Here is a 24495-nt window from a genome sequence, read left to right on the forward strand (position 1 = left end):
GATTTCACTCATTAAATTTTTACTAGAAATCCCACATTGTTTTTTTCTAGCTGGTTCTAATATGCTTGTTATTCTAATCAATTAGTAGCATTAAAGAGGTTTATTCACTCACGATTCCATGGACTGCAATCGAATACCTTGCGAAACAGAAAAGTACTGCATGCAAAATGCTCCTCGAAATCGAAAGTCATCGCCGTAACAAGTGGCATCCCTGCGTTGCATCCTACTGATTGACTGCGTGTTTGGGCCGTCATGCACATGGCCTCGCGCGAAATACACAAGAAAGGTAACACTCTGACTATGGGGTAGGCTTGGTTAGTGTATATTTTTTAGTTCGAGCTTCTGACGGGCATATCCCGTACTAGTGAGAGCGTTCCTGTTGTTTCTTTTTTTTTATTTCGATTTTCAATGCCCTGTTCTATTTACGCTAGCCTGTTGCGCAGTGCAACATTTGTACTGGCCACATGGTTCGAGTTATCGACGCTCAGTAGGAGAAAGTGATGGATTTTAATTGGCTTTTGCTGGAAAATGAAACAACCCTTGAGTGTTTCGATCAGGTGTTATGGGTTTATTATACAACAATGGCAAAAAGTTGGTTACTAATGTAATTTTCAACAATGATCATTCCATACCATTAAAGAAATACTAATGAATTCGCAGGAAATCACAAAGATTTTAATTTCAGAGCAGGTTTTTTGGGCTTTTGCAACAAACCGAATTGAAATCGGTCTAACGACGATCAAATAAGAGCAAATTTACAGGGTGGCCACTCAATCGGGAAAACGGGAAATGCGGGAAAAAGTCGGGAATTGAATTACATCGGGGAAAATGCGGGAAAAAGTCGGGAATTTTTTTATTTAATTGCTACATTTTTGTTACCAAGATTTTTTCAAAGTAATGTGTATGATGCAATTACAAATGATGGAGAAGTTGGAAGTGCAGGACTGCAAGTTTTAACCAAAAAATCACTAAACTTACTTTTTTGCCCCGCTGACCAGCTGACTACTTTTATCAGCCCTGCTTTTCAAATGAAATAAATGTTGACACCAAATGTCTTAGAATAGCATAAAACGTCGAAATCTGGTGTTATCTATAAAAATTGAATGGACTCTGTGGGACTTCGAGCGCGAATTGGAACCGGGGTCAAAAACCGGTCCGGAGTCTGGGAATGGAAGTTGCCAGTTTATCGAGAAAACGGTTTTAGTGAGAGAATCAATCATAAATTCTCATATGTACAATATAAACTGTTTCATTTTCTAAGAGCAATGCAAAATAAGTTCCACTGTACAATTTCACTAACATTACTAGTTATCAGTAGTTATTTGAAGTTATCCTCAAGCTAAAATAAGTGGCACACAGTTCTGATTCTCCAGTTTTTCAAATAGATTTTTATTTCAGCTAGTCTTTTTGAAGAAATATTTGGCGAACTCTAACGAAACTAGCTACCATTTCCGCTTAGAAACTCAATGCTGGTGAAATTTTGGGTTAGGGACGAACTTGCTATGCGGAGCAGTTAATTGAAAAAACATTACAAACTTGCCACAAAATAGAGCAAACATTATTATTTTTGTACATATTTCAAATTCGTATTTTTCTGTGAATTACACAATTTGACTGTAAAAAAAACAATTTTTGATGTAAATACAATCAGAAATGTTCTTAGAAAACAGCATAATCGTTTGCGAGGTTTTTCAAGAAAACATTTTATTTATTTTATTTGTTGCAGCATACGACTTCTTATATGCTTTTTGTTTTGCAACTGATCTTAGGGTACGACGCTGGCCTTACTAGTCAGTCCTCGTAGGTTCGTGTCTCGGCTCGAGAGAGACTGTTACTGTCTGCAAGATCGTAGCGCTAGCCTTGCAATCGCCCCGTGCACTAAACAGGTGGCTGCTAAATCTGTGGCCAATAAACAAAAATACTTTAAATATTCCAAAAAGTCAAAATCGTTAAAAATCTGTCCACGTGATATGTGGATGGCCCCATAGAGGTTTACTGGAGCACATACCAGTACTTGTTTTAAAATTATACTATGTCGGGAAAAATGTACATGAAGCTAGTTATTTGGAAATTGTTATAAAAATTTATCAAATTCACCCCGTACCATGGTTCTTCAAGAACTAATTACATTTGTTGTCCTATGAATTTTTTCGAGGATGTGTTCATTACACGGGCTGAGGATGTGATTTAGACTAGGGTTTGCAATATTCCCGGGAATGGATTTCCCGGGAAACGGGAATGAAAAATCTCATTTCCCGGGAATTTCCGGGAACCGGGAATGAAAAAAAAAATTCAGCAAAAATGAGATTTCAAATAAAGTTTGTTAATAAAAGGTATCAAACAATCGTTTACAATTTCATCATCAATTCGCATGAAGAACGGATTGAAAAACAAAACTTATTCAAGTTTACTCCAGAAATTCATGATCGATTTTTTGTAGCAAATGATAGCAGAAAAGAAGGTTTCAGGGTTTTATGCGATTGGCCTTTGATCTGCTGACAATTTTTCGTCAAGCCCAAATAATGTAATTCCCTTCTGTAAAACTTTGCTTAAGATCGCTGATCACTGCTGGTGTCTGATTTCTAGAAAACTTCTAAATCACCGCTTTTGCTACATTTCATTAGAAACTGAAGAGTCCAATACTTTTAATTTGTTGAAGATGAAGCTGAGTGTTTGGCAGGCAGGTTTTAGAGCATTTGAATGCCTACATAATTAATGTGAAATCGCGGCCACGACCCAAGTTACACTGACTGAGTTTTGTTAATTTATTTATTTCTGGTCGCATTGATTTATCAATTTTTTTTATCAATTTACAGGTTTCAAAGTGTTTTGTCAATAAACAAAGAAAAAATCAAGCTACTATCCGCTTAGTAGTGAACTCATTAGCGAAAAAAAGACATAAGACGAAGAAAATATTTCTTAATTTTTCGTTTACTAAATAAGACAGCATATATTTTTGACAAATAATTTAAGCAAAAATGCAAAAAATATTGATCGTTATTTCAAGCTAATATTTGCTTCATATAACGCACACTTTGAAGCTGTTTTACACTTCTACGACGTAAGTTTCGTGTTTTGATACGATATTTAATTTTATTGCAATATCGTATGGAAATTTTTCAAGGAGCTCGGGCTTTCCGGGATCCCGGGAATCAATATTTCTATTCCCGGGATCCGGGAATCCCGGGAAAAGGTTATTCCCGGGAAATCGTTCCCGGGATTGCAAACCCTAATTTAGACTTAGGAAAAAATTCGTCTAGACGATGTCCTCATACGAGCAGAGCTGTTGAACAGCCGGATCATGTGGCATCGAACGGAACGAGTAACGTTTGCGGTAAAAAAAGGGGAGAAAAATTGCCGATTTTACATGGGCTTACCTATAATCGTACTGACGAAACTACTCATGCAGCATCAATCATAGTAACCCATGAGTTAGCAAGAAAAAAAATGACAGCTCTGTCAGTCAAACTCTATCTGTGATGGCGGAAAACGTGAAGCTACTCCGTTCAGGAGTGTGCGCGTTCAAAGAACGGAACCCCGTCGCGTCAAAACGGACATCGTGCGGCACTTTGTGGACGCCGGGTATGCCCGTTCCGGCATCTACAACATCTTGACACTATTGGACAACGATCAGAGCATCGAAAAGAAAGCCCGGTTACGGACGGCCAACGACCCTGAGCGACAAAAAGCTTCAAAGGATGCTGAAGAGGAAGACCGAGGGAAAAGTGGCTAAATCGCTGCGTGCACTTGGCCGGGAGATTGGTGCATGCGGTAAAACAGTGAAAAAGTATCTGGAGAACATGGACATTCATGTCAGGAAGCGACAGTTCCGTCCACTGGTGTCGGAGCTGCAGGCAATGACGCAGCGACAGCGGTTGCATAAGATGGTTAAGTCGATTTTCCCGGCTAATCGCGACGTGGCAGTGGTGATGGATGACGAGACCTATCTCACCCTGGATGGCAAAGACTCGTAGGGAACTTCGTATTTCACTTCTCCCATGAAGGAAGTGAGCTCCGAGGTGAGATTTATTTCACACACCAAGTTCCCCAAGAAGGTGCTGCTGTGGCTGACAATCAGCGAGAAGGGGATGTGTGCTCTTATTAAGTTCCGGGCTGGCCGTGAACGGGGAAATTTATAGTACGAAGTGCCTGCCAGAAGTTGCGTCGTTCATCAAGAAATACCATATTGGCGTCGGACCACTACTCGAAGCGATCGTTGGAGGAGATGGAGCGGCTGAATATCGATGTAGTACCAAAGTCGGCGAATCCGCCCAACGTCCCCCAACTGCGTCCCATCGAGAATTTCTGGGCAAACTTGGAGCGCAAGATCTATTCCAACAATTTTGTCGAGAAAACGGAGGAGGAATTAATGAAAAAAATCGAAGAAAGAGCTTAAAAACATGCCTACGGTTAACTGCCGACCGCACGCAAATATGTAATATTTTTTTGCGAGGAAGCTAACAAGATTATCCAACTCATTTATCTGTCTTAGTTTTTTTTCATCACCATCTGAAAAAAGTCCATTTTTTCACCGCAAACGGTAATAATCACACGGCGCAATATCTGGGGAATACGGCCAACGACCCTGACGGGTGAGGTAGGACTTCTCAGGTGTTTGGTCTAATTGCATAAATTACAGTCGATACAGTTTCAAAGTGAAAGTTTTGCTCGGTTTCAACATGTAAGATAACAGTGACCTGGTCCCACTGAATATACAGCATAATCCACGCAGCGTGTTTCTCGGCTCACCCGATGATATAGATGCAGCGAAAGCGACGGAACCAATCACGGCGTGTTGTTCCACTTAGAGCAGCCTTTCCGTAAGCTTTTTTCAACTCTCGATGCGCTTCAGCCGCATTCTTTGAATGAAAAGTGACGCTTCCCGCAAATGACGAGAGCACCCATTTCCCGACAGGTATTAACCTCCTGAGATTCGGGAAAGAAGAAAAATTGCAAAAAAGTAAAAACGCGATGATTTTTTTAATTTGGATTCAATTGTTGCCATATAGGAGAAAAAAACTGAGACCGTGATTTAATGATTCGCATGCATAAATAAAAAAGCATTAAATCAATAGAAAAAAATTGAGTAATTTCCGAAAACAAACTGATTACTTTTTTAATTACAAAAAGCAGAAACAAAGACAGATAGTTCCAGGAAAAGGAGGGCTCCAAAATTACATTTTCTCGAAAAAAGTTCGCAAAATTAAAAAAAAAAGGAAAATATTTTGAGATAGCACCAGATCTTGACGTTTTATACATTCCTAAGGTATATGGCATCAAAAACAATGTTTCGATTTGTACATTTCCTGAAGTATGCAGTTTTTCATCGTCAAAAAAGTGGAACTCAAAAGATGAAACTTTGACCGTTATTGAATTAAATTTTTTTACATAGGGAATTTTTCGAAAAGATGGAATATTTAAGCCCTACCGCTGAGCGAAATACGTAAAATCGATTGCCAACGGGACCCTAGTATTTGTTTTGAAAACGAAGGCGGCGAAGAAGCATAGTAGAGGGCAAGGATCCAAGATGGCCCCAAACCGCCGAGGTGTCCGCAGTCCGAACCGGCCGTCGATCCGCCGTCGAAAGAGGTGTCTTTTATGAATTACTACAGACGCACTGCAGCAACACATAACATAAATAACATGAAAAGAATGAGCACGATAGTAGTTGAATTGTTTGCATATTGGGTGTATCCATTTCAGTTTTTGTAAGAAATATTTATACGATTTAATCATAAAAAGGCCTCTGCGATTCACAAATAGTACAAGGTATGCAGCCTTAGAGGTTGTATGAAATGGTGACGAAGAACAGAACAATTCTAATTAGAGAGCTTGTTTGTTATACAATTGCAGAGTTCGCATTGACAGGTGCACAGGCGTAAGTAGCTCATATCTTGACAGAACCGGGCCATTCGGTGTCCAGAGACCTCATGTTAATTCTCAGGATTTCCACGAACCCTTCCTCAATGCTATATTTTTCAAAACCCCAATGAGTTTCATTTACACTATCGATATTGTGCCTGTCGCGGTGGTAAAAAGCGAAGCAAACCCTTGGTTCTACATTCCGATTCGGAATTTGACCTTTTGTTTATTTATACACCGACTTCGCAGCCGACTGTTAAGTGTACAGGACAATTGCGGGGCTAGCGCTACGATCCTACTGACACGAACAGTCTCTCCCGAGCCGAGACTCGAGCCTGGCTTGTTAGGCCAGCAGGATCTGGGAAAATGGTGGTGGTCAAATGAGTACCAAAACAGGAAATCCAATTTTTCGCCTTGATAATTTGTGCTTTCTCGTTGCTACATTTTATTCATTTTATAATTTTGGTCTTCATAATGCTAGTTTATTCCTAATGCGCCGAAAATTCATAAAATAACATATTTTTGTTTCCTAATCAGAACATTAACATAAGTTTTGGCACATTTACCCTAATTTTGAACATCAATTAAACCATTGTTTTGGTCTGGAATAAGATCCACTGTTTTGGCACACTAAGTCTATTTTGACCCGTTGCTGTTACTCTAAAATTTTGGAACTGGCTTTCAAAATGCCTCACAACTCGCTCCAAACTACATGTAAATTGTTTTGGGCATCTTGAACTTGAATAATCATTAGGATAGTTGATGAACTTGATTAATCATTAGGTAGATTTTCGAGGGTTAAAAAATTACAACTTGAGCGCTTTGATGTATCTCTAAATCATGTCCGATTGAGCTGAAATTTCAATCAGGTCATTTTTTTGGGCTCAATTTTGGGCAACTCAATGATGAAATTTTTTTACATACAGTCAATACCACTCTAATGTTTATACACTTAACGGTTGGCCGCGAAGTCTGTGTATAATAAACAAAAGGTCGAGTTCCGATTTGGAATGTGTAGCACCAAGGCTTTGCTTCTTTTTTGGCTACAAAATACATGAAAAGTAATCTGAAATTGGTTAAAAATTCCTTCCGGAGCTTGATACCGAACTACAAAGTACAGCACAGTATTCTTACAAAGTGGATGTATAATTGCAAAACTCGTCCAGCCTATCAATGCGGTTAAAATTCATTTAGTGATTAAACCTAGCATCAAACCTTGTGGCATCTGTTGCGATTTTAAAACTTACAGGGGTTTCTCCCGCACTGGTTTTGCCGGTTATTGCCCTAATTTAATATCCACGAATAATTAGCATCCCGAGTGCCGAACAACAAAAGTATTGAAAGCGAGAAAAACTTCGTGACGACCATAGCTCTAGCATGGCAGGCAAGCAGCAGGTGGAAATTGTTTGGCATTTCCACTTTGATCCTTTCATTGTTCCTCACCGTGCATGGGAGGGATTTAAAAAGGGACTAATCGTCCCTGTGTGCTCTTTCCCTCGAAACTGGCGGCGGAGGCGCACAAGTGACGTTTATCTTGAAATATCTTCAAGTGCAACCGCGTTTGATGCATGGGGAAGGACGAGGAAGAGGAGCTGCAAGAAACGTCTACAACTGCACACGAAACGAGCAGACAGATGGTCTGTTTGGTTTGGCGTGGTACGTCGCAGTAGATTTCAGGGATTACGGAAAAGAGCACCACGGAAGGGTTTCTTCTCCGCAGGGAGTACTCGCCATAAATGGCGGCTGACAAAAAAAGAGGAAATTAAAGCCTATCAATTGCGAATATTCAACTTCGTTGAAGTTTTACCCTTGAGCAGCACTGAAATGTGATTATTCTTAGATTTTTTTTCATATTTGCTAGTCCTTTGCAAATATGATCAATTACAATTCATGAGAATTAATCGGAGAGGATGGGCTTGAATGAACACCTCTGCTTCACGTTGAATCGAGCTGTGACAGTTTTTGCTTGGCACAACGCCTCAATAATAGTGATAAATAGCCCTACCTAACTTTGTCTACTTTCGATTGTGCACAAAAAATGGAGTGTTTTTATTAAGCACCAATCAGACCCCAAACTCCCTACGGTGGTTGACAGAGATACGCAGCTGATGGTGAACCGCGTGCTCATCGGACCCGCCTGCAATTCGGCGCTTTGTCGGGTTGGCCCAACGTAGAAGTAAACGAAAAAATAAGTTGCAGCCGGGTGCAGCCTGTCAGCAGAATTCGGGGGTCGAAAGCCACTCGATACGGCGGGTACTTTCTTCTTCTGTCTGACTCATTTGTTTTAAACCCAATTTACACGATCTTTCCAGCCCGAATGTTGTAGTACGCGTTGTTTCAACCGGTTTCACCATTCTTCCATTTCTTTCTTTTCCAGGTCGATAAAATCATTCCAACAATTGCTGTACGTCTGTCCGGACTTTACGCGTGCCAATGAAGTTCACCTGCGTCTTGGGCTTATGCTCAAAGTGAATGGAGACTACGAGCGATCGCTGAAGCACCTGCAACTCGCCTATTCGGACTCGTCGCCGTGTACCTTCGGCAAGCTTGAAAGTGAGTATCGAGTTAGGCTACTACTATTTAGTGCAAAATTTTTCTGTTATAGAGTAGTGGACCTTGGTAATAAACATGAACGTGTGTTATTGCTAATATGAAAATGATATCTAACAGAAATCTACTTGTTTGTAAGGCGGTCTTCTAGCTTTAAAATGTCCAACTTGAAATCAATTTACTTACCATAAATCTAATCGTCCAATTCCGCATGAAAAAAGAGATTGAGATTTGTATCGGGAAGATCAGGCCTAATGGTTTTCAGGTAAAACCAGCAAGCAAACGTCGCGTGCGGTAAACAAACAATTATCAAACGCTTAGAATCCTTTTTAAAAATTGATATCAAAAGATTGCTCTAATGACATCTGTATGTAATGTAATACGCTCGTTTGAAGAAAAAAATAAGATAGGTAAACGTTTTTTGTTTCTAACAAAAATCCTCGCTTGTTGTGATATAAATCTGATGTTTGATTTAGCTTGTCGTGTGCGAGCACTTCAAAAGAGATTTTTTTGCGAGAAAGCCTCCGAACCCTTGTTAAATCGCGCAGCATAATTAAGATTGCTGTGTGTACTAATAAGGATGATAATAGTATACTTGCTCCTAATGAATGTCTGTTTCACACGTTAATGAGTACTCCGTACTTATCCCATAATTCATGACCCATTTTGACAGCTTACACCTGAACAATCCCCCGTTATGTACCTATTAACAGTTATTACAAAACATATTGTAATAAATAATCATTAACGATGGACATTTTCGAACGGTTCAACAGCGCCAGCTGTCGTCAGAATGTACCACTTATCGGAAAGATGTTTTTCCGATGGTTCCTTTCGGTTTCATTCCAAAGTCATCTGTTTGCTGTAAAATTAGCTTGCCAGGCAGTCCGGAGCTTATACCGGCATGCAGCAGCATCACAACGGAACAAGATGGCCCAGGACTGGTGGTTCCACACCGCACAGTCGAATCGGATGGTACAGCAAATTAAACACAACTTGCAAGAGGCACTTAAGGCGAACGAGAGGAGAAAACAGCTGTTGCGTTTTCTTCCTGGCAGGGTCGCCGCCGTCGACCAAAATTAAACGATCGAATGCTCTACCCAGCAAGGAAGATTGGACTATGCGGTGCGGTCTGATAGGACCAACAGTTTGATGCCACCACAAGTGATAAATTATGCTCCGACCTCTCACGAAATGTTTCAGGCTGCGCTGTCTATGACAGGTGGTAACGTAAACTAGATTATTTATCAAGTCTCGCCTTGCGTATGCTATTCACAAACGAACAGGCTTAGGTTCAATACACTTCTGAATCACCCGTTGCACGGTATAGCAGCAGCTAAGATCACTCAATAATTCTCTACCTGTTATGCCGTTAATTGAATCCCGAAAGACGAGTGTACGGTTCCTTAGTCGTTACCCGTATTATGTTGTGTAAAATATTCCCCATAAAAGGAAGGAAAGGTCACAAAGTTCCTTTCGATACTGCCTAGGGATTATTATTGCTGCAATCCGGCAATCGACCGTCAATCAAGCGATTCCTACCTGGTCCAAGACCGAGCAGCACGGATGTGCAATGCCTGCCCCGGACTATTTATGCGAGTGCTGGTACAAATTTGATTGATGCCGAAAATTACCCTTCAGTCTGCCAGCTTTTCGTTTTTGAATTTCTCTCATCGGTTGAATGCAAAGCAAGATTAGTGTATTACCGTCCGTGTACACTTTTCGGATGGTGCGTGAAAGGACAAACATTTGCTTCTTCGTCAGCATTCGATGGCTGCGGTTTATGCTTCGTAGGAACAGGCTGTAGTCGATGAGAGGACGAGAAAAAGGAACATTTCTTCCTATTGTAGAAGTCTTCTATTCTGCTTTTTTATGATATTCGTAGTCGATCATATGCTTTGCCAGGACTGGGACGAAATGTGTTCTTACCTTTCCGTTCATTATCCTGGCAGTGTGGCTTTGAATGTAATACAGGTAGGATCAAATGTTTGGTTGTTATTCGAGGGCGAACGTAAAAAATTGACTCGCTAAAACTAGGATTCTGTGCAAGTAGCTAACGTAAGTGAAATCAAATTTTCGTCAAAAGTCTCTACTGTATTGTGAAAAGTGCCGTGATGTTCATTAATGATAATCAATTTTAAAACGCATCATTACTACATACTCAGATGCAGCAACGAGTCTCTGGAAACAAACCAGTTAACCGAACATTACGACTAAAATAACGTTTACAAACAAGGAGGAATAAAACTGCGATTATTGCAGTCGTATCCACGCGAGGCGTCTGGAATTGCAAACAGACTGCCGAAGATTGGATATAAAGTTTCCGAAAGATCGGCACAAGATGCATTTTCGCTGATTTCGGTCGCCTGTTGGTGTCAATGAATTTATTAAGTTTGTTGATTGCTTTTTGGTTAACGTTTAAGTTGATTTTTATTCTCACTCAAATGGAGACGGGAATGATTAGAAGCCAAATTAAAAGTACTTAATTCAAAACAAATATTTATATCTCTATTTCTCCACAGTACGCTTTCACATCGCCCATTTGTATGAGGTTCAGAACAAGTTCAAAGCTGCAAAAGAAGCCTACGAGCAGCTCCTTGGGGACAAACAGCTGACATCTGCGCTAAAGGCTGACATTTGCCGCCAGCTAGGATGGCTCTATCACAGTGTTGAAACGCTCGGCGATAAAGCACAACGGGAGCGTTTTGCCATTCAGTGTCTCCAGAAATCGATCGACGCGGAACCAAAATCGGGCCAGACACTGTACCTGCTGGGACGGTGCTTCGCAGGAATCAACAAGGTGCACGACGCCTTCATTGCCTACCGCAACTCAGTCGAGAAGAGCGAGGGAAACGCGGACACATGGTGCTCCATCGGGTAAGACCAAATATTACTGACCACCATTCAACAAAGTACTAACAATTAATTTATTTTAGAGTACTCTACCAGCAGCAGAACCAGCCTATGGACGCATTGCAAGCCTACATATGTGCTGTGCAATTGGATAAATCTCATTCTGCAGCTTGGACTAATCTAGGTATTTTATACGAAAGCTGCAATCAACCGCGGGATGCTTATGCCTGCTATTTGAATGCCACAAAGAATTCGGACGGACAGCAATCGACCGTAGTGTCAGCCTTAACCACTGCCAGCAGTGCCAATGCAACGAATGCAACAGGAACTGCAGTAACAACAGGAAACACCCCCAACACAAACACAACTTCCACGGGTTCATCCGGTTCAGCAGCTACAGCAACCCCCGTCACAACAGCGACACGCACTGGAGCCAGCGTTACCGATTCTGCGATTGCCACCGGTGGAGGTTTCGTAAAGCCCCAAAACCTCGCCCAGAGGATAAAGTTTCTCCAACAGCATCTGGCACACGCACCTATGCCTAGTATTACCTCCAAACGACGGCAGCTACCGTCGATAGAGGAAGCGTGGAATCTGCCAATCTCGAACGAAATGAGCTCCCGTCAACAGCAGCAAACGGCCGCAGCGCAGGCTCAGCAGCGGCAATATCAGAAAGGATACGTACAGGTCAGTCTGCGAATGTTTAAAGTATCATCTTTAAGTTTGTGAATGGATGAAACATTTCGGCTTAGTTTGATCGAGATGGAATAAAATCATTTGCTGCGTACGGTTACAGTGTTAAATTTTGTTGTTGGGTTTTAAGTTTATTTAGGCTAGAGGAGCTTGTGCCTGGTGTTAAATTTTCTCTGCTCGCTGTTTCATACCCGCGCACAAATTCATTGACTGAAATGAATTGTGAATGAATCATTCATTCACAGCACAGAGTAAAAGTTTCGAAACAGTGTCTCGTCATATTTGACGTATCGATCGTATTGAATTGAGATTTAGACAACATTACAAGAATTAACATTGCGTGCTTTTTTATAACGTATTTGAGTTGAAAAACACTAAGCATTTTCAGTCAACTTCAAAATGATTGGCAACAATAACTTCATTCCTTGATTCACTCACTCTCTCTTTGCTTCAATTTGTCGCATTCTCTCAGATCAGAATCTGAATCGCAGCGCGGCGAAACACACGCGACGGAGATCTGCCAGCAGCCTTTGTTCATTTCATTTAAATCACCGGTGCGGACGGATGTTTTGTCTTGTTTGTTTTGAAAAAGTATTTAGTAGCAATATTACAGTGATGTATTTGTAATATTTCAATTCAATAGTTAATAAGCTCCCAATAATGTAAATAGTGTACATAAATGACGAATATTTGGTAACGCTTCAAATTAAAATGTAAGTAAATAACAACATTTTAATTCGCACTCAGCGACTTGATAGACTTGGTAGACTTGATACCAGCACAGACACCGACTGCCATTCTGAAGGTCAAAGCCCTCGGTGAGCAGAAACTGGAACGATTCACGAGATGAGAGCGGATAAGAAGCAGTCGAGTCGCACTTTTTTTTATTTCGTGCTGACATCCCATGTGGTTATTGAACCCGTGAGTTTTACTGCTGCTGCCGTGTTTCTTGTTTTACCACCCGCACCCGGGCGGCAGTTTTCAGCTGCGTATCCTTTATTCATAAAACGAAAGTTATTGTGTGCTGTTTAGATGTTGTATCCTGTGGCTATATCTATTAACGGTGAGGGTGTTGTGATAATTAATTACTTTTAATGAAAATTGGTCCAGTGTATATCTGGTTGAAGTTTGTTGTGCGAGATAATGGATGTGACTTTAGTAGAGATTGTTCTATTTTGCGAAAAAAAGGATGAATAATTTCTTGTTTCAAATTCAAATGTGAAGCTGTTAAAATGATCACAGATTCTGTATAATATATATGAACTAAAAGTGCTGTGTATTCTGGTATTTCTCGTGGAACGTAGAAATCCTGAAATCTAAGCTCATACTCGAAGTGCAGCACTTTAGTGCCTTTAAGTCATAACAAGCAGAGGTTTCCAGTTTGAATAAATTCGTTATATATCTTATCATTGCCTCCCGGAGACTTTAGGCAGCAACAGCAGAATGCGACCTGATATGCAATTTTGATGTGTCAGTAATCTTGGTTGCTGCAGAAGCTCACGTGATAAGGGTCACGTGTTGATTACGCTAGTATGGTGCTGAGAAAAAATCTAACCTTTCTATATCTGATTTTTTTTTGAAAGCGAATAGTGCTTTTTCGATTTATCACGGTTAAAAAAATATTTCACCGTGAATTTATCGAAACCGTGAATTTAGCGAAATCAATTGAAATTTATGATATTTTGAGTAATATCAATATGATTTGTACTGTCCATTCTTTAGCATAGCAACTGTTCGAATAATACGTAAATTATGCTCCAAAATCAATGAAATGTGTATTTCACGATTTATTTTTCTCAAAATTATGACACGTTAAATTGGCTCCGTAAAACATTAATTTGTATTGTGCCGTGCCAAATGAATGTTGTGAAAAAAATATGACACAAATAAATTGTAACAGATATTACACTTGGTTGTCCTATCCAGAAAATTGATCAAACAAATTGAGTTCATAAAACTATAGGGACCATTCATTAATGATGTCACGCGTTTATGGGGGGGAGAGGGGGTTAGCTTGAGTGTGACATCACATTTAAACTCAAAAATAAATAAATAAATAAATAAATGAAAAAGTCACATACCTAACCACAGAGATCAACTAAGAACTATTTAAGATATTTGCATCATTAATTTATAGTTCTATGATCCCTTTTTTTGCTTAAGATTGGTTTTAGATAAAATAAATGACAATTTTTTTTCTCGCTAAAAAAACATAATGTTCGTTAATTCTGTTTTACCGTGCATGTTCATTTATGATGGACAGCGCAATTTCATTAATTTTTAGTGTCTCTCAATCCAATCAATACAAAAGTTGTGACAAAACGTGAATAAAAATGCTCGGCTATTGTAACATGTGGAGAAAATTTGGATTGCGAATTGATTGAAGAAAAGGAACTAAATATTGATGGTCTTTCAAAAATTATCCATGATGCTGAAGTTACTGTCTCGGATTTCTATGTCGTCGATATGCAACTCCATCAGCAGCATCCTTGGACTAAAAACTAAACGCCTTTTCTAGTTATCTTCTATAATCTTCTTTTCCTTTTAGTTTCAGTTTTTCTTTCAGTAGAATCGTTCTTATTAGGAAAAAATGCATTTCTAACAAATTTCTCGATTTTCAATCAATTATTACCAAAGAAGGGGGAGGGGATATAAAAACGTGACGTAATTAAGGGGGGGGGTCAAGGAAGGAAGTTGTGACAGCTTGCGACAAGGGGGAGGGGAGTCAATTTTTTCCAAATTTTGCGTGACATCATTAATGGATCGTCCCATACACATTAAACTATACATATGCAAGGACACAAGGCACAAGTGAAAATTGCTTTTCAAATACACTTTCTACAACTGCAAGTACATTATTCGTGATTTAGAATTATTTAAAAAATAAGCGTGATAAAAACGAAAAAAACGTGAGAAAATCGAGCGTGAAAGCACTGTAATTCAGAGAAGAAACTTGCTGGACTTTGACGTGGGACTATGTTCTTTTTTCTATACTGGTATACATTCTGTAAAATTGGAAATGAAACTGGCAAATGTTCCGTCAAATTTCAAACGTTAATGACAGAATAACCACATAATGGATAACAATATCCTATATTTTGTTAAAGAGATAAAATGTTTGAAAATTTGTTTCGATGACATGAATGACGGAATGAATATTAAGATATTGTGTAAATATCATTTATTCAATACTTTGACAAACGATGTGAATATCAAGTTAAAACATTGCCATCTAACGTTTAATGACACATATATCAAGGTTGATGTGCTAGAACTATGTTAGGTTTTATGAGTTAAATTTCACCACGATCTAAATTCCATAAAAAAAGTTATTTTTTGGGAGGAAGCAAATATTCGAATGTTCGATGCATGCCATCCATCGCGATTTTAGCTTACGCCGGTTTGCTAAAACGCTGGCAACACAGCGGGCAAGGCGGTTATTCTCACTTTTCGACCAGTCACGCCAGTGCCTCTCTGGTGCTCTCTCGCGCTCACAGCCGGTTTATTTAATTTTTTTTTTCGTCTACGCTTTTGCCAGCCGCCCTCATTTTTGTTCTGATTGTCGTCAGGACTGGACGCTCTGAAATTCGATACATTGGTGCTATTAGAATTTTAGTGAATTTGTAAAATAGATCTTAAATTTGCACATTAAATATAAGGCTAATCGTGTACATAGCGTACTTACTGTATAGATACTACAACGTGTTCGGATTGGACTTAACACCTACAATTATGTAAGTACTTGAAGCTAGTCTGCCTTCATTTTATGTCTGTCTTGATTATAAAACAGAGTTTTCAGTTATAAACACTAAAAGTTGTCAATTTTTCAATGATACCCCAAAATCAAAATGCACGCCTTGAATCTGCTTTTTTTCTGCAGCGGGGCACTCTGTCTGCACGACAAAAATGAGGTTATGTTCACTTCTACCGCGTGTTCTCATCGTTTGAAGGTCAAAGCCCTTTGCGTGAGCGAAGCGACTGTTACTGCGAGTAATTGTGTCTGCCAGCCACATAAAAGGCAAAGGAGAAGCGCAAATTCTCGGCAACCCGAAAGCGTGTGCGCGGTCATTGAACCCGTCTTCTCATTTCATTAATGTTCACTACCCAGTGTGTCGCATCCGTTGAAAAAAAAAAATGCGTTCCATCGATTACTTCCATTCTGTGGGACCTTTTCTAAGCGTGGTGCTAGAGTAAATTGCCATCAATTTGGCAAAAGAGCAGAATTCGCTAACACCACCTATTCACTATACGGTGGAGCTAGATAGTAGCTGCTACTACATGACTACACAAATAAAATACTTTTTTTTGCTCAACCACGTGAAACTGAACTATTTTATATATTGTTTTCAGGGTAACCAGGCCCAATTTCAAGGTAACAACCCAGCGGCGGCCAACAAACGTTTCAAACAGGAAGATGGTCAAGTGGTACGCCCCGGCCAGGTGCCGAATTTCTACCTTAATCAGCAGCAATTGCATATGCTGCAATACCTGCAGCAGAATCAAACCACTTTAAATGCTCAGCAGCAAAATTTGCTGCAGCAGTACGCCCATCAGTACCGACTGATGCAGCAACATCAGCAGCTTCGTCTGCAACAACAACAGCAACGGAATCAGCAAGCTCAGCAACAAGCCGGAGCAGCCGCCTTCCAAGGACAGCAGATAGCAGCAGCCGCATCTTATGGATCGCAAACTCAACCTCAGCAAACGGGACAGTTGTTAGGTGGTAATGGAAGCTTCGCAGCAACTGGACAGAATTTTAAAACCACCGCTGGAACATATGCCGGCGTTGGAAGCTTCCAGAACCAAGCGAACGCGGCTGCGTTCACTCAGTTAAGCGGAACCAATCAAGCAGATCTAGGTAAGAAATCCAAGTCAGTAAATTTTCACCAATGTTCTCGTTGTGAAATGATCCATACCACTTGGTAAATGAACATTTTACTCCAAAAAGCATTGGAAAATCAACGTGAAATTCAATGAAAATTGAATGATTTGAATGACTAGTTTTTTTGAAAATTTCAAAGAATTCTAATTTAAATCCAACATTTACAATTTCATATCTACGACATGACGGCTGTTATAATTTGTTCTATTTTCTTTTGCAGATCAAGAATTGCAAGCCTTACTCTCGTCCAAGGATGATACTGCCACCTTTGCCGAATCACTCCTCAAACAGTTTGCTTCCGATGATTTGGACATCAAGGACATTAAACAAATCGACCAGCATGGCCAAAGTGCTGTTGCACTTAGCGATTCAGGTGTCGGTCGATCAGACAGCGAAAAGTCGCCCACGATAAAGGCGGAATCTACCTCAGCCATGGCTGGTGGCGGGGCATCTGCGATGGCAAACTCAGCTGCTGCAGCTAAGAGACATCTGCTGGCGAAGCACGACATTAAATTAGAGCCTGTCATAAAGATCGAAAAACTTTCTGAGCCAGCACTGAAGCCTGGCTTCAGTATTGAAATGACCGCCAAGGAACTTCTGCAGGCGGTCAAGAAGTCCGATCTCAAAGACGTCCCCGCTATCTGTTCGACGATGGTGATGGACTCGCCTCCTCCCGCGCCTCCAGAATGCCCACCACAGCGACTGACCCGCGAACAACTGCAACCTCCCACGCCATCGGTTTTTCTTGAAAACAAAAAACACGCGTACAGTCCGCAGTTGCAAGAATTCTGCTTGAAGCATCCCATTGCGGTTGTGCGGCAGCTGGGAGCTGCCCTCAAGCTCGATTTGGGACTGTTTTCAACCAAGACTCTGGTTGAGGCGAATCCCGATCATAGTATAGAGGTGCGAACGCAGGTGCACCAGTCGGCCGACGAGAACTGGGATCAGTCGATGAAATCGAAGGTATGGGCGTGCATTTCGCATCGATCGCACACGACTATCGCCAAGTATGCCCAGTATCAGGCGTCGAGTTTTTCCGATAAGATTAAGGTAAGTTTGGTTTGAAGGGATTGGTTCTCCTATTCGAAAATATTCCAAATGATGTTTTGCTTATAACTTTCGTTCTACTGAAAAAACAAAATCTGCATGAAGAATCACTTTATTCAAGCACTGATGGCTTATAAGAAAACAGAAAAAAATTGTCATTTCCATTTGAGAAAGACAACGACGGTGTAATTTTTATGCTTATTCCTTGCAGGAGGAACGTGACAAATTGGCTGGCGTTCCGCTTACCAACTCCGATTCGGACTCGAAGGATTCGATAACTAACAGCAATGGGGCTGGTTCGGGCGGTAATAACGGCAGGCGAAAGCGCTGCAAAAACGGCAATAAGATGTTGCGTTTCGGCACCAATGTGGATCTGTCGGATGAGCGAAAGTGGAAAACCCAGCTGACGGAGCTGCAAAAGTTGCCACCTTTTGCTCGGGTTGTCTCGGCTGCCAACATGCTTTCCCACGTGGGTCACATGATTTTGGGGATGAACACGGTGCAGCTGTACATGAAAGTGCCGGGCAGCCGAACACCGGGTCACCAGGAAAATAATAACTTCTGCTCGATTAACATCAACATCGGACCGGGGGACTGCGAGTGGTTTGCGACACCCGATTCCTACTGGGGGGGCATTCAGGCACTGTGCGAGAAGAATAACATCAACTATCTGCACGGGTCCTGGTGGCCAGCGCTCGAAGATTTGTATGCCGAGAATATTCCGGTGTATCGATTCACACAACGACCGGGCGACTTGGTGTGGGTTAATGCTGGGTAAGTTTATATTCGTTCGATTTTTTTTGATTACTTGCTTATTGAACAAAATATGGTCTAATAGATGTGTGCACTGGGTACAAGCGATAGGATGGTGTAACAATATTGCATGGAATGTTGGACCTCTAACTGCGCGGCAATATCAGCTGGCAATCGAACGGTACGAATGGAACAAACTGGAAAACTACAAGAGCATTGTTCCGATGGTACACCTCAGCTGGAACCTGGCCCGCAATATCAAAGTTTCTGACACGAAGCTGTTCGACGCAGTGAGGTAAGTTTAGCTCTAGATTTATAAACCAGTTTGATTATATGATGAATAAAATCCTAAAATAAAACTAACTTTCGTTCTACCGAACAAATCGTGTAGATTTCGGAGTAACTGATTGTTCCTAACGTTGTAGAAATCCAATCATAATATTGCGAGATGCTTACCATTTGTGTTATTTTATTTATTTCACAGAACCTGCCTAATGCAAACCATGAAGCACTGCATGCAAGTGCTAGAGTACGTGAAATCGAAAGGTATCGAAGTTCGATTCCACGGACGAGGAAAGAATGAGGCATCCCATTATTGCGGCCAGTGCGAAGTAAGTTTGCTTACAATATTTTAAACTATTGGCATTATTTGGGTATTCGGCTGTCACTGCTTCTTCTTTGGTGGTTTTGCTGACACCCCTTCGTTTTAACAAGATGATGCCAGAGAAAATGGCTTTCGAGGCGTTCCGTGTTCTGTCGCTTCCGACAGAATTTGGCTGCATGAATTCCAAACATTTGTGATATAGCGAACCCAATACGGATCATCATTGCTTATCGGTCTAATTTTCTACTTTTCAGGTGGAAGTGTTCAACATTCTGTTCATTCGGGAGCAGGAAAAACGCCACGTTGTGCACTGCATGGGCTGTGCACGAAAGCAAGCCCCAACGTTGCAAGGCTTTGTCTGTTTGGAAGAGTACAAACTGGCTGAGCTGATGCAGGTCTATGACGCGTTTGTACTCCACCAGCCGCCTCCACTGTCCATCCAGCCGCCGTCAGTTCCAGCGCCTTCCCAATCCCCTCAGCAATCCATCTCGATGTCTATGGTCACTGGTCAGCAACAGCAGCAGCAATCACTCCCAGCATCCTCATCGACCGTCACCATCAGTTCGTCTTCGTCCAGCTCATCGATCGGCGCTGTACCGACTAGTTTACCCTCGGGCAGTAGTAGCAGTAGTAGTAACGGAGGTAGCGGTGGGCCGATCGTAACCCCGATACAGCTCTCGTGAAAGGTCGAGGAAATGTACCAGCAGGTGATGATGGAAGATAACGACTAAGATCAAGGTTTGTTCGTTTGTACGTTTCAAGAGTTTATTTAAGATTCAGTTTAGTTCAATTTTTTTTGACACTTAATTTTGAGGCGGTGTGCCTCACAAGAAAAAGACTTATCTGATCCATCCCAAAAGTGAAGAGATAGAAAGTCGAACATTTTCATTTGTGAATATTGCTCTATTGTACATATTCAAGTGTCGAAAGTTTAATATACTAGAATTACGACGGGGGCTTTGATCTGCTGATCTCGAATGAAATACACGTAATTATTTATGCAACCAATCACTGCTTTACTAGCCTGTACATTATCTCGCGATAAAGCGCCGCGACAGGATAAATATTTAATTCACATAGAACAAGATTACAGATGAAGCGAACAAGTTTCCTTAAATCTAAGTAGTTTAATTTATTTTCCTAAACAGAGTTAGGAGAGTGCAAAGATTTCACAAAAAAAAAGAATGAAAAGGTACACGTTTCCCAAACCGATTTCGCGTAAAGCCCGTTGGTCTGTTTGTCGTTACCGACCGGAAATGAAATGATCCACTTTTTGTTTGCTTAAAATGCGTTACCAAATACGACCAAGAAAAAACACAAAACAGCAAACCCGACCGTAGAATCGAACAATGCAAAGTAACAAAAAACAACAAAGCCACTAGTTTTTTTACACTCAGATAAAAACAGCAGCATCAGCAGCGAGCAAAACAAAGCAAAAACTCAGGAAAACTTACGAAAAACGTTTAAAGAATTAGGAAATCGGAAATAAAAAAAAAAAAAATAGTAAGTTAACATTTTTGAAGTGACAACATTCATTAAACCATACACTATCTCGTAGTAGGCACAGTCGAAAACTGGGAGGAGGGCGTTGATGAAACCAGTTTGCGAAAATATTATATTTTTCTATCTCAGAAAGCTAAACAGAGGAAAATACTCTGCTACATTTTATAGACGGGAAAAATCATGATTAACATTTACATACAACATAACATACACAAAGCATTCAGCATCAAAAGCATGTCTAGGATGGAGTTGGAATGACGGGCGCGCTAAGCTACGTTGCGACTAAACGGAGTAATGAGATGTGTGTAAACATGTGCGTTATGCGTTGGTTGCTGTTTGTCGATTTACTTTTTTCAGATTCTAAGGCAAATTAGTTTAGTGTGGAAACTAGTATGTTTCGACGTGGGACTACTTCTAACTTTGACGGTACAAATTCCAATTGCTTCGCGTGACATGAAACGTTACCATAGGGTTTGAACTACTGCTAAAATCAAAAGGGTTCTTAGTTTTTTTTTTTTGCATCAATCGAAATGTGTATTCTCTATACCTTGTATGATGCTAGGTACATACTAACAAGACATTTTTTGTCTTATTTGAGCACAGCTTGAGGAATCAAAGAAGCAGTTTAAACAAAAATATTTAAAAGAATTGATACCACATTTTTACAAACCAACCGTAGTCCCACATCAAATACACACTCAGTTATGTACACTATCTTTAAACTTTTTTGCATTGCCGTCTAAAATAATTTCTTCTGGAAGGGCGATCACCAATCCACCACTAACAGAACAATTTTAAAATCAAGTTGGAAAGGACGTGTGTCTGATCTCGAAGTGGAACCGTACTTTCACTGTTCCCGTTCACCCACCGGACTAGGATACTGCAAATTGCAAACTATTTAGACAAAAAACAAAACAAACGATCGATTGACTGATTTTATTAAAATTCTCTATTACTTGGTAGGTTTGAACATCGATTCCACGTTGCCGTCGCATCTTCGCATATCGGTGTGGCAGTTATTTTGCATGTTTTAGTTAGAACAATTCATTTCATTAACTCATGTTTGCATTGTTGTACGATTCTTCCGGAAACTAGGCGAATATGGGCATTCAGTCGCGTGCGTACGTGCGAACTGTCTCGGGATTCGATGATAATCCATAAGGTGCTTTAGTTTGAGCTAAGATTTATGTTTACGCCGAGCGCAAATTATTCGTAAGTGTGTATGTGTTTGTATGTATATCAGTGAATGAAAGAGTATAGGACACTAGTTGAAGGAGAAATACAAGTATAGTTAAGTAGTAGAAGGAAATCTAATATCGCATCGTAACCGGTTACGCATGTGGTCTAAGTGTGAATTATAAGCTATATTAGCGCTAAGTGGATAGGAGGGTTGGCAAACGCGGGGATAGGAGGAATCCTAATCTTCATGCCAATGTAGTTGCAAGGTTCAGAACCGGTTAGGACAATTGTGTTTCATATAGCGAAAGCGTGCTCTGCTAGCCGGAGCCTAGGACTGGACAAGGTTAGCTTTTAAGTGTGTCATTTAGTGTGTATAGCTAATTTTAGTCTCCCGAGAGAGAGAGAGAAGGTATAGCAACCAATGAGCAGATAGAAAGATATGTTTAGGCAAGATCAAAAACAGTTCCCTCTCACACTCCACTGCATTTCATTGCAACTACTCACCGAAAACCTCATTTGTTCATATAACGGCATAGTACGGTAGAGCACAACATGAAGCAGCAGGAGATTCAGGAAAGTCATGTTTTTTCGTGGTAATTTAAGGGCATTTTGGCCGAGTAAAATTCAAAATTTAACCCTTTCCAAATTTTTATCAGTTTCAAAATTACGCTTGGTACGAAAATTGAATAAAAAAGCGCAAACGGACGGAGAAAGCTTTCCCTCTCGAAGTAAATTGTAAAAAGCATGTTTGACGATATGTACTCTCGTTAATAAGGAATGACCAGTATATCACTGCCAGTTAATACTGAATTAATTTCTGTATTCCGTGCCGAAAGCAGGCTGGAGTACTCGGAATGAGTAAATAATGAAAAAATAAAAAGCAAACTTATACGAGAACGCTCGAGAGAGAATGATTAGAAGGATACCGAACACGGTGTAACGCTGTACAGAAATGAGACAAGTAGGACCTCTTGTAAAAAGTTGATTATTACCCAATTTATTCTTATTCATAATTATCACGAAAACCAATTGGATCTAAATCTTAATCGACATTTGATGATAAGGAACCTTTGAAAAAAAAAAAATTAAACCTGATTAAATGAGAATCAAGATTGAACCGAAGCTAAAAACATTTGAGTAATAAGAGAAAAAAACATGTCTTTCAACGTATCGTTAAGGGAAACATTGCAGGATATTTCACACACCTAATACGTTGGTACGCGATTAAAAAAACCTCACGAAAAAGCCATCCTCAAACCTCAAAACACTAGACTACCATGTCATCAATCCAAACACAGGAGCTAACAGCTAAATCAACAATCATCAATCATTTACATGCTAAAATCGGTTATTACCTCCCTCGAAAGTACTAGAGATTACGATTAGAAGCACGTTTGTCGAGACTCTCACAGTGGTAGATACCGGAAGTTGGAATACAGGTTCAATACTATTTTTTCCCTCCGTTCTCGGTGTGTTTGCTGTTGTGACATTACTGTTTCAATTCGTTCGTTTCGTTGTTTTTACATATTGTAAATACAAAGCAAATTGTATCTTTCGGATTTCGATAAACGCGAAAGGAGAGAAAATGAAACAATTATAAAAAAATTACCTCAGAGGAAACAGGAAAGCAGACAAAAAGTAATCACCCTAATAAAACCTGTATATACACAATCCGCAGCAGCCGAAAGTTGCACCACACTTTTGGACGTTTGGCCGACCGTAAAATAGTGGTATAGTAAACAAATATATCTATATACATATATACTATAAAAGAAAAGGAAACCAGAAAAAATTTTACACCGTTTTTGGTTTGGTTAATTCACTAACCAATCGTGACAGTTTTACAGTAGCTTTTAAGAGATCAGAGCAGAGGTAATAATTTTATTTAAAGAAATATTATTTATCGTATGTCATACGTTTGGGGTCGAGCGATTTAAAAAAAAAAACAGGCAGTCCGTATCATCAGAAGGTAATAGTGGACCCGATTTCGTTTTTTTGTTTCAAATACCGCTGAGCGCTACGAACAAAAGCGAAAAGTCAAAGACGCCTCTACACGTTGACGAGTTGTGTAAAAGTGACACCATTTCTTGAGTGTTTAGCAAATGATTGAAAATAACAAGAAAATACGATAGTTGTACGATACACTTAATTGCTAAGCTGGACTATTATCAACTTATTGTATTTTTTTCTGCAAGGAATACATACTCTAGAAGTGAAGATGATTCGAAAAGAGAGACGAATGTAAATGTTTTGTTTCGAGGATCAAATCGGCAATACACTACTGTAGTAAGAATGAAAAATAAGCTGTTCTGGTGTTTTCAATGTGAAATGAGCATAAAAGAAAGGCGTCCTGTGTGTACAGAAATCATGATTTACAATTCGAAATTCGAGAGACCGAGAGTGCGTAGCGCCAGCGCCACTAACTAGAATCGAGAGTGATTATTAAATAGTGAAATTTCGTGAAATTTTAAACTGGCTAATGTTTCGTCAGATATCAAACGATAACAACAGCATAATTATGATGGATAACAATAACCAACATGTTGATGTATAGATAAAACATTGGACA

General features: G+C 40.1%; 1 protein-coding gene across 2 annotated transcripts in view; it reads left to right on the forward strand.

Moving 5' to 3' along the window:
- Positions 1-24229, forward strand: part of LOC129726917 (histone demethylase UTY) — a 138357-nt gene extending 114128 nt beyond the window's left edge. For both annotated transcript variants that reach the window (XM_055684173.1, XM_055684174.1), the window contains 9 exons: positions 8240-8415; positions 10935-11289; positions 11349-11952; positions 16309-16816; positions 17061-17890; positions 18099-18661; positions 18726-18935; positions 19125-19251; positions 19499-24229. In XM_055684173.1, the coding sequence (XP_055540148.1) occupies positions 8240-8415; positions 10935-11289; positions 11349-11952; positions 16309-16816; positions 17061-17890; positions 18099-18661; positions 18726-18935; positions 19125-19251; positions 19499-19927 (3802 nt within the window). In that variant the 3' untranslated portion in view covers positions 19928-24229. The remainder of the gene's footprint in view (positions 1-8239; positions 8416-10934; positions 11290-11348; positions 11953-16308; positions 16817-17060; positions 17891-18098; positions 18662-18725; positions 18936-19124; positions 19252-19498) is intronic.
- The last annotated feature ends 266 nt before the right edge of the window (positions 24230-24495 follow it).

This window comes from Wyeomyia smithii, chromosome 3 (genome assembly GCF_029784165.1).
Source record: "Wyeomyia smithii strain HCP4-BCI-WySm-NY-G18 chromosome 3, ASM2978416v1, whole genome shotgun sequence".
In the NCBI taxonomy this organism is placed as follows: Eukaryota; Metazoa; Arthropoda; class Insecta; order Diptera; family Culicidae; genus Wyeomyia; species Wyeomyia smithii.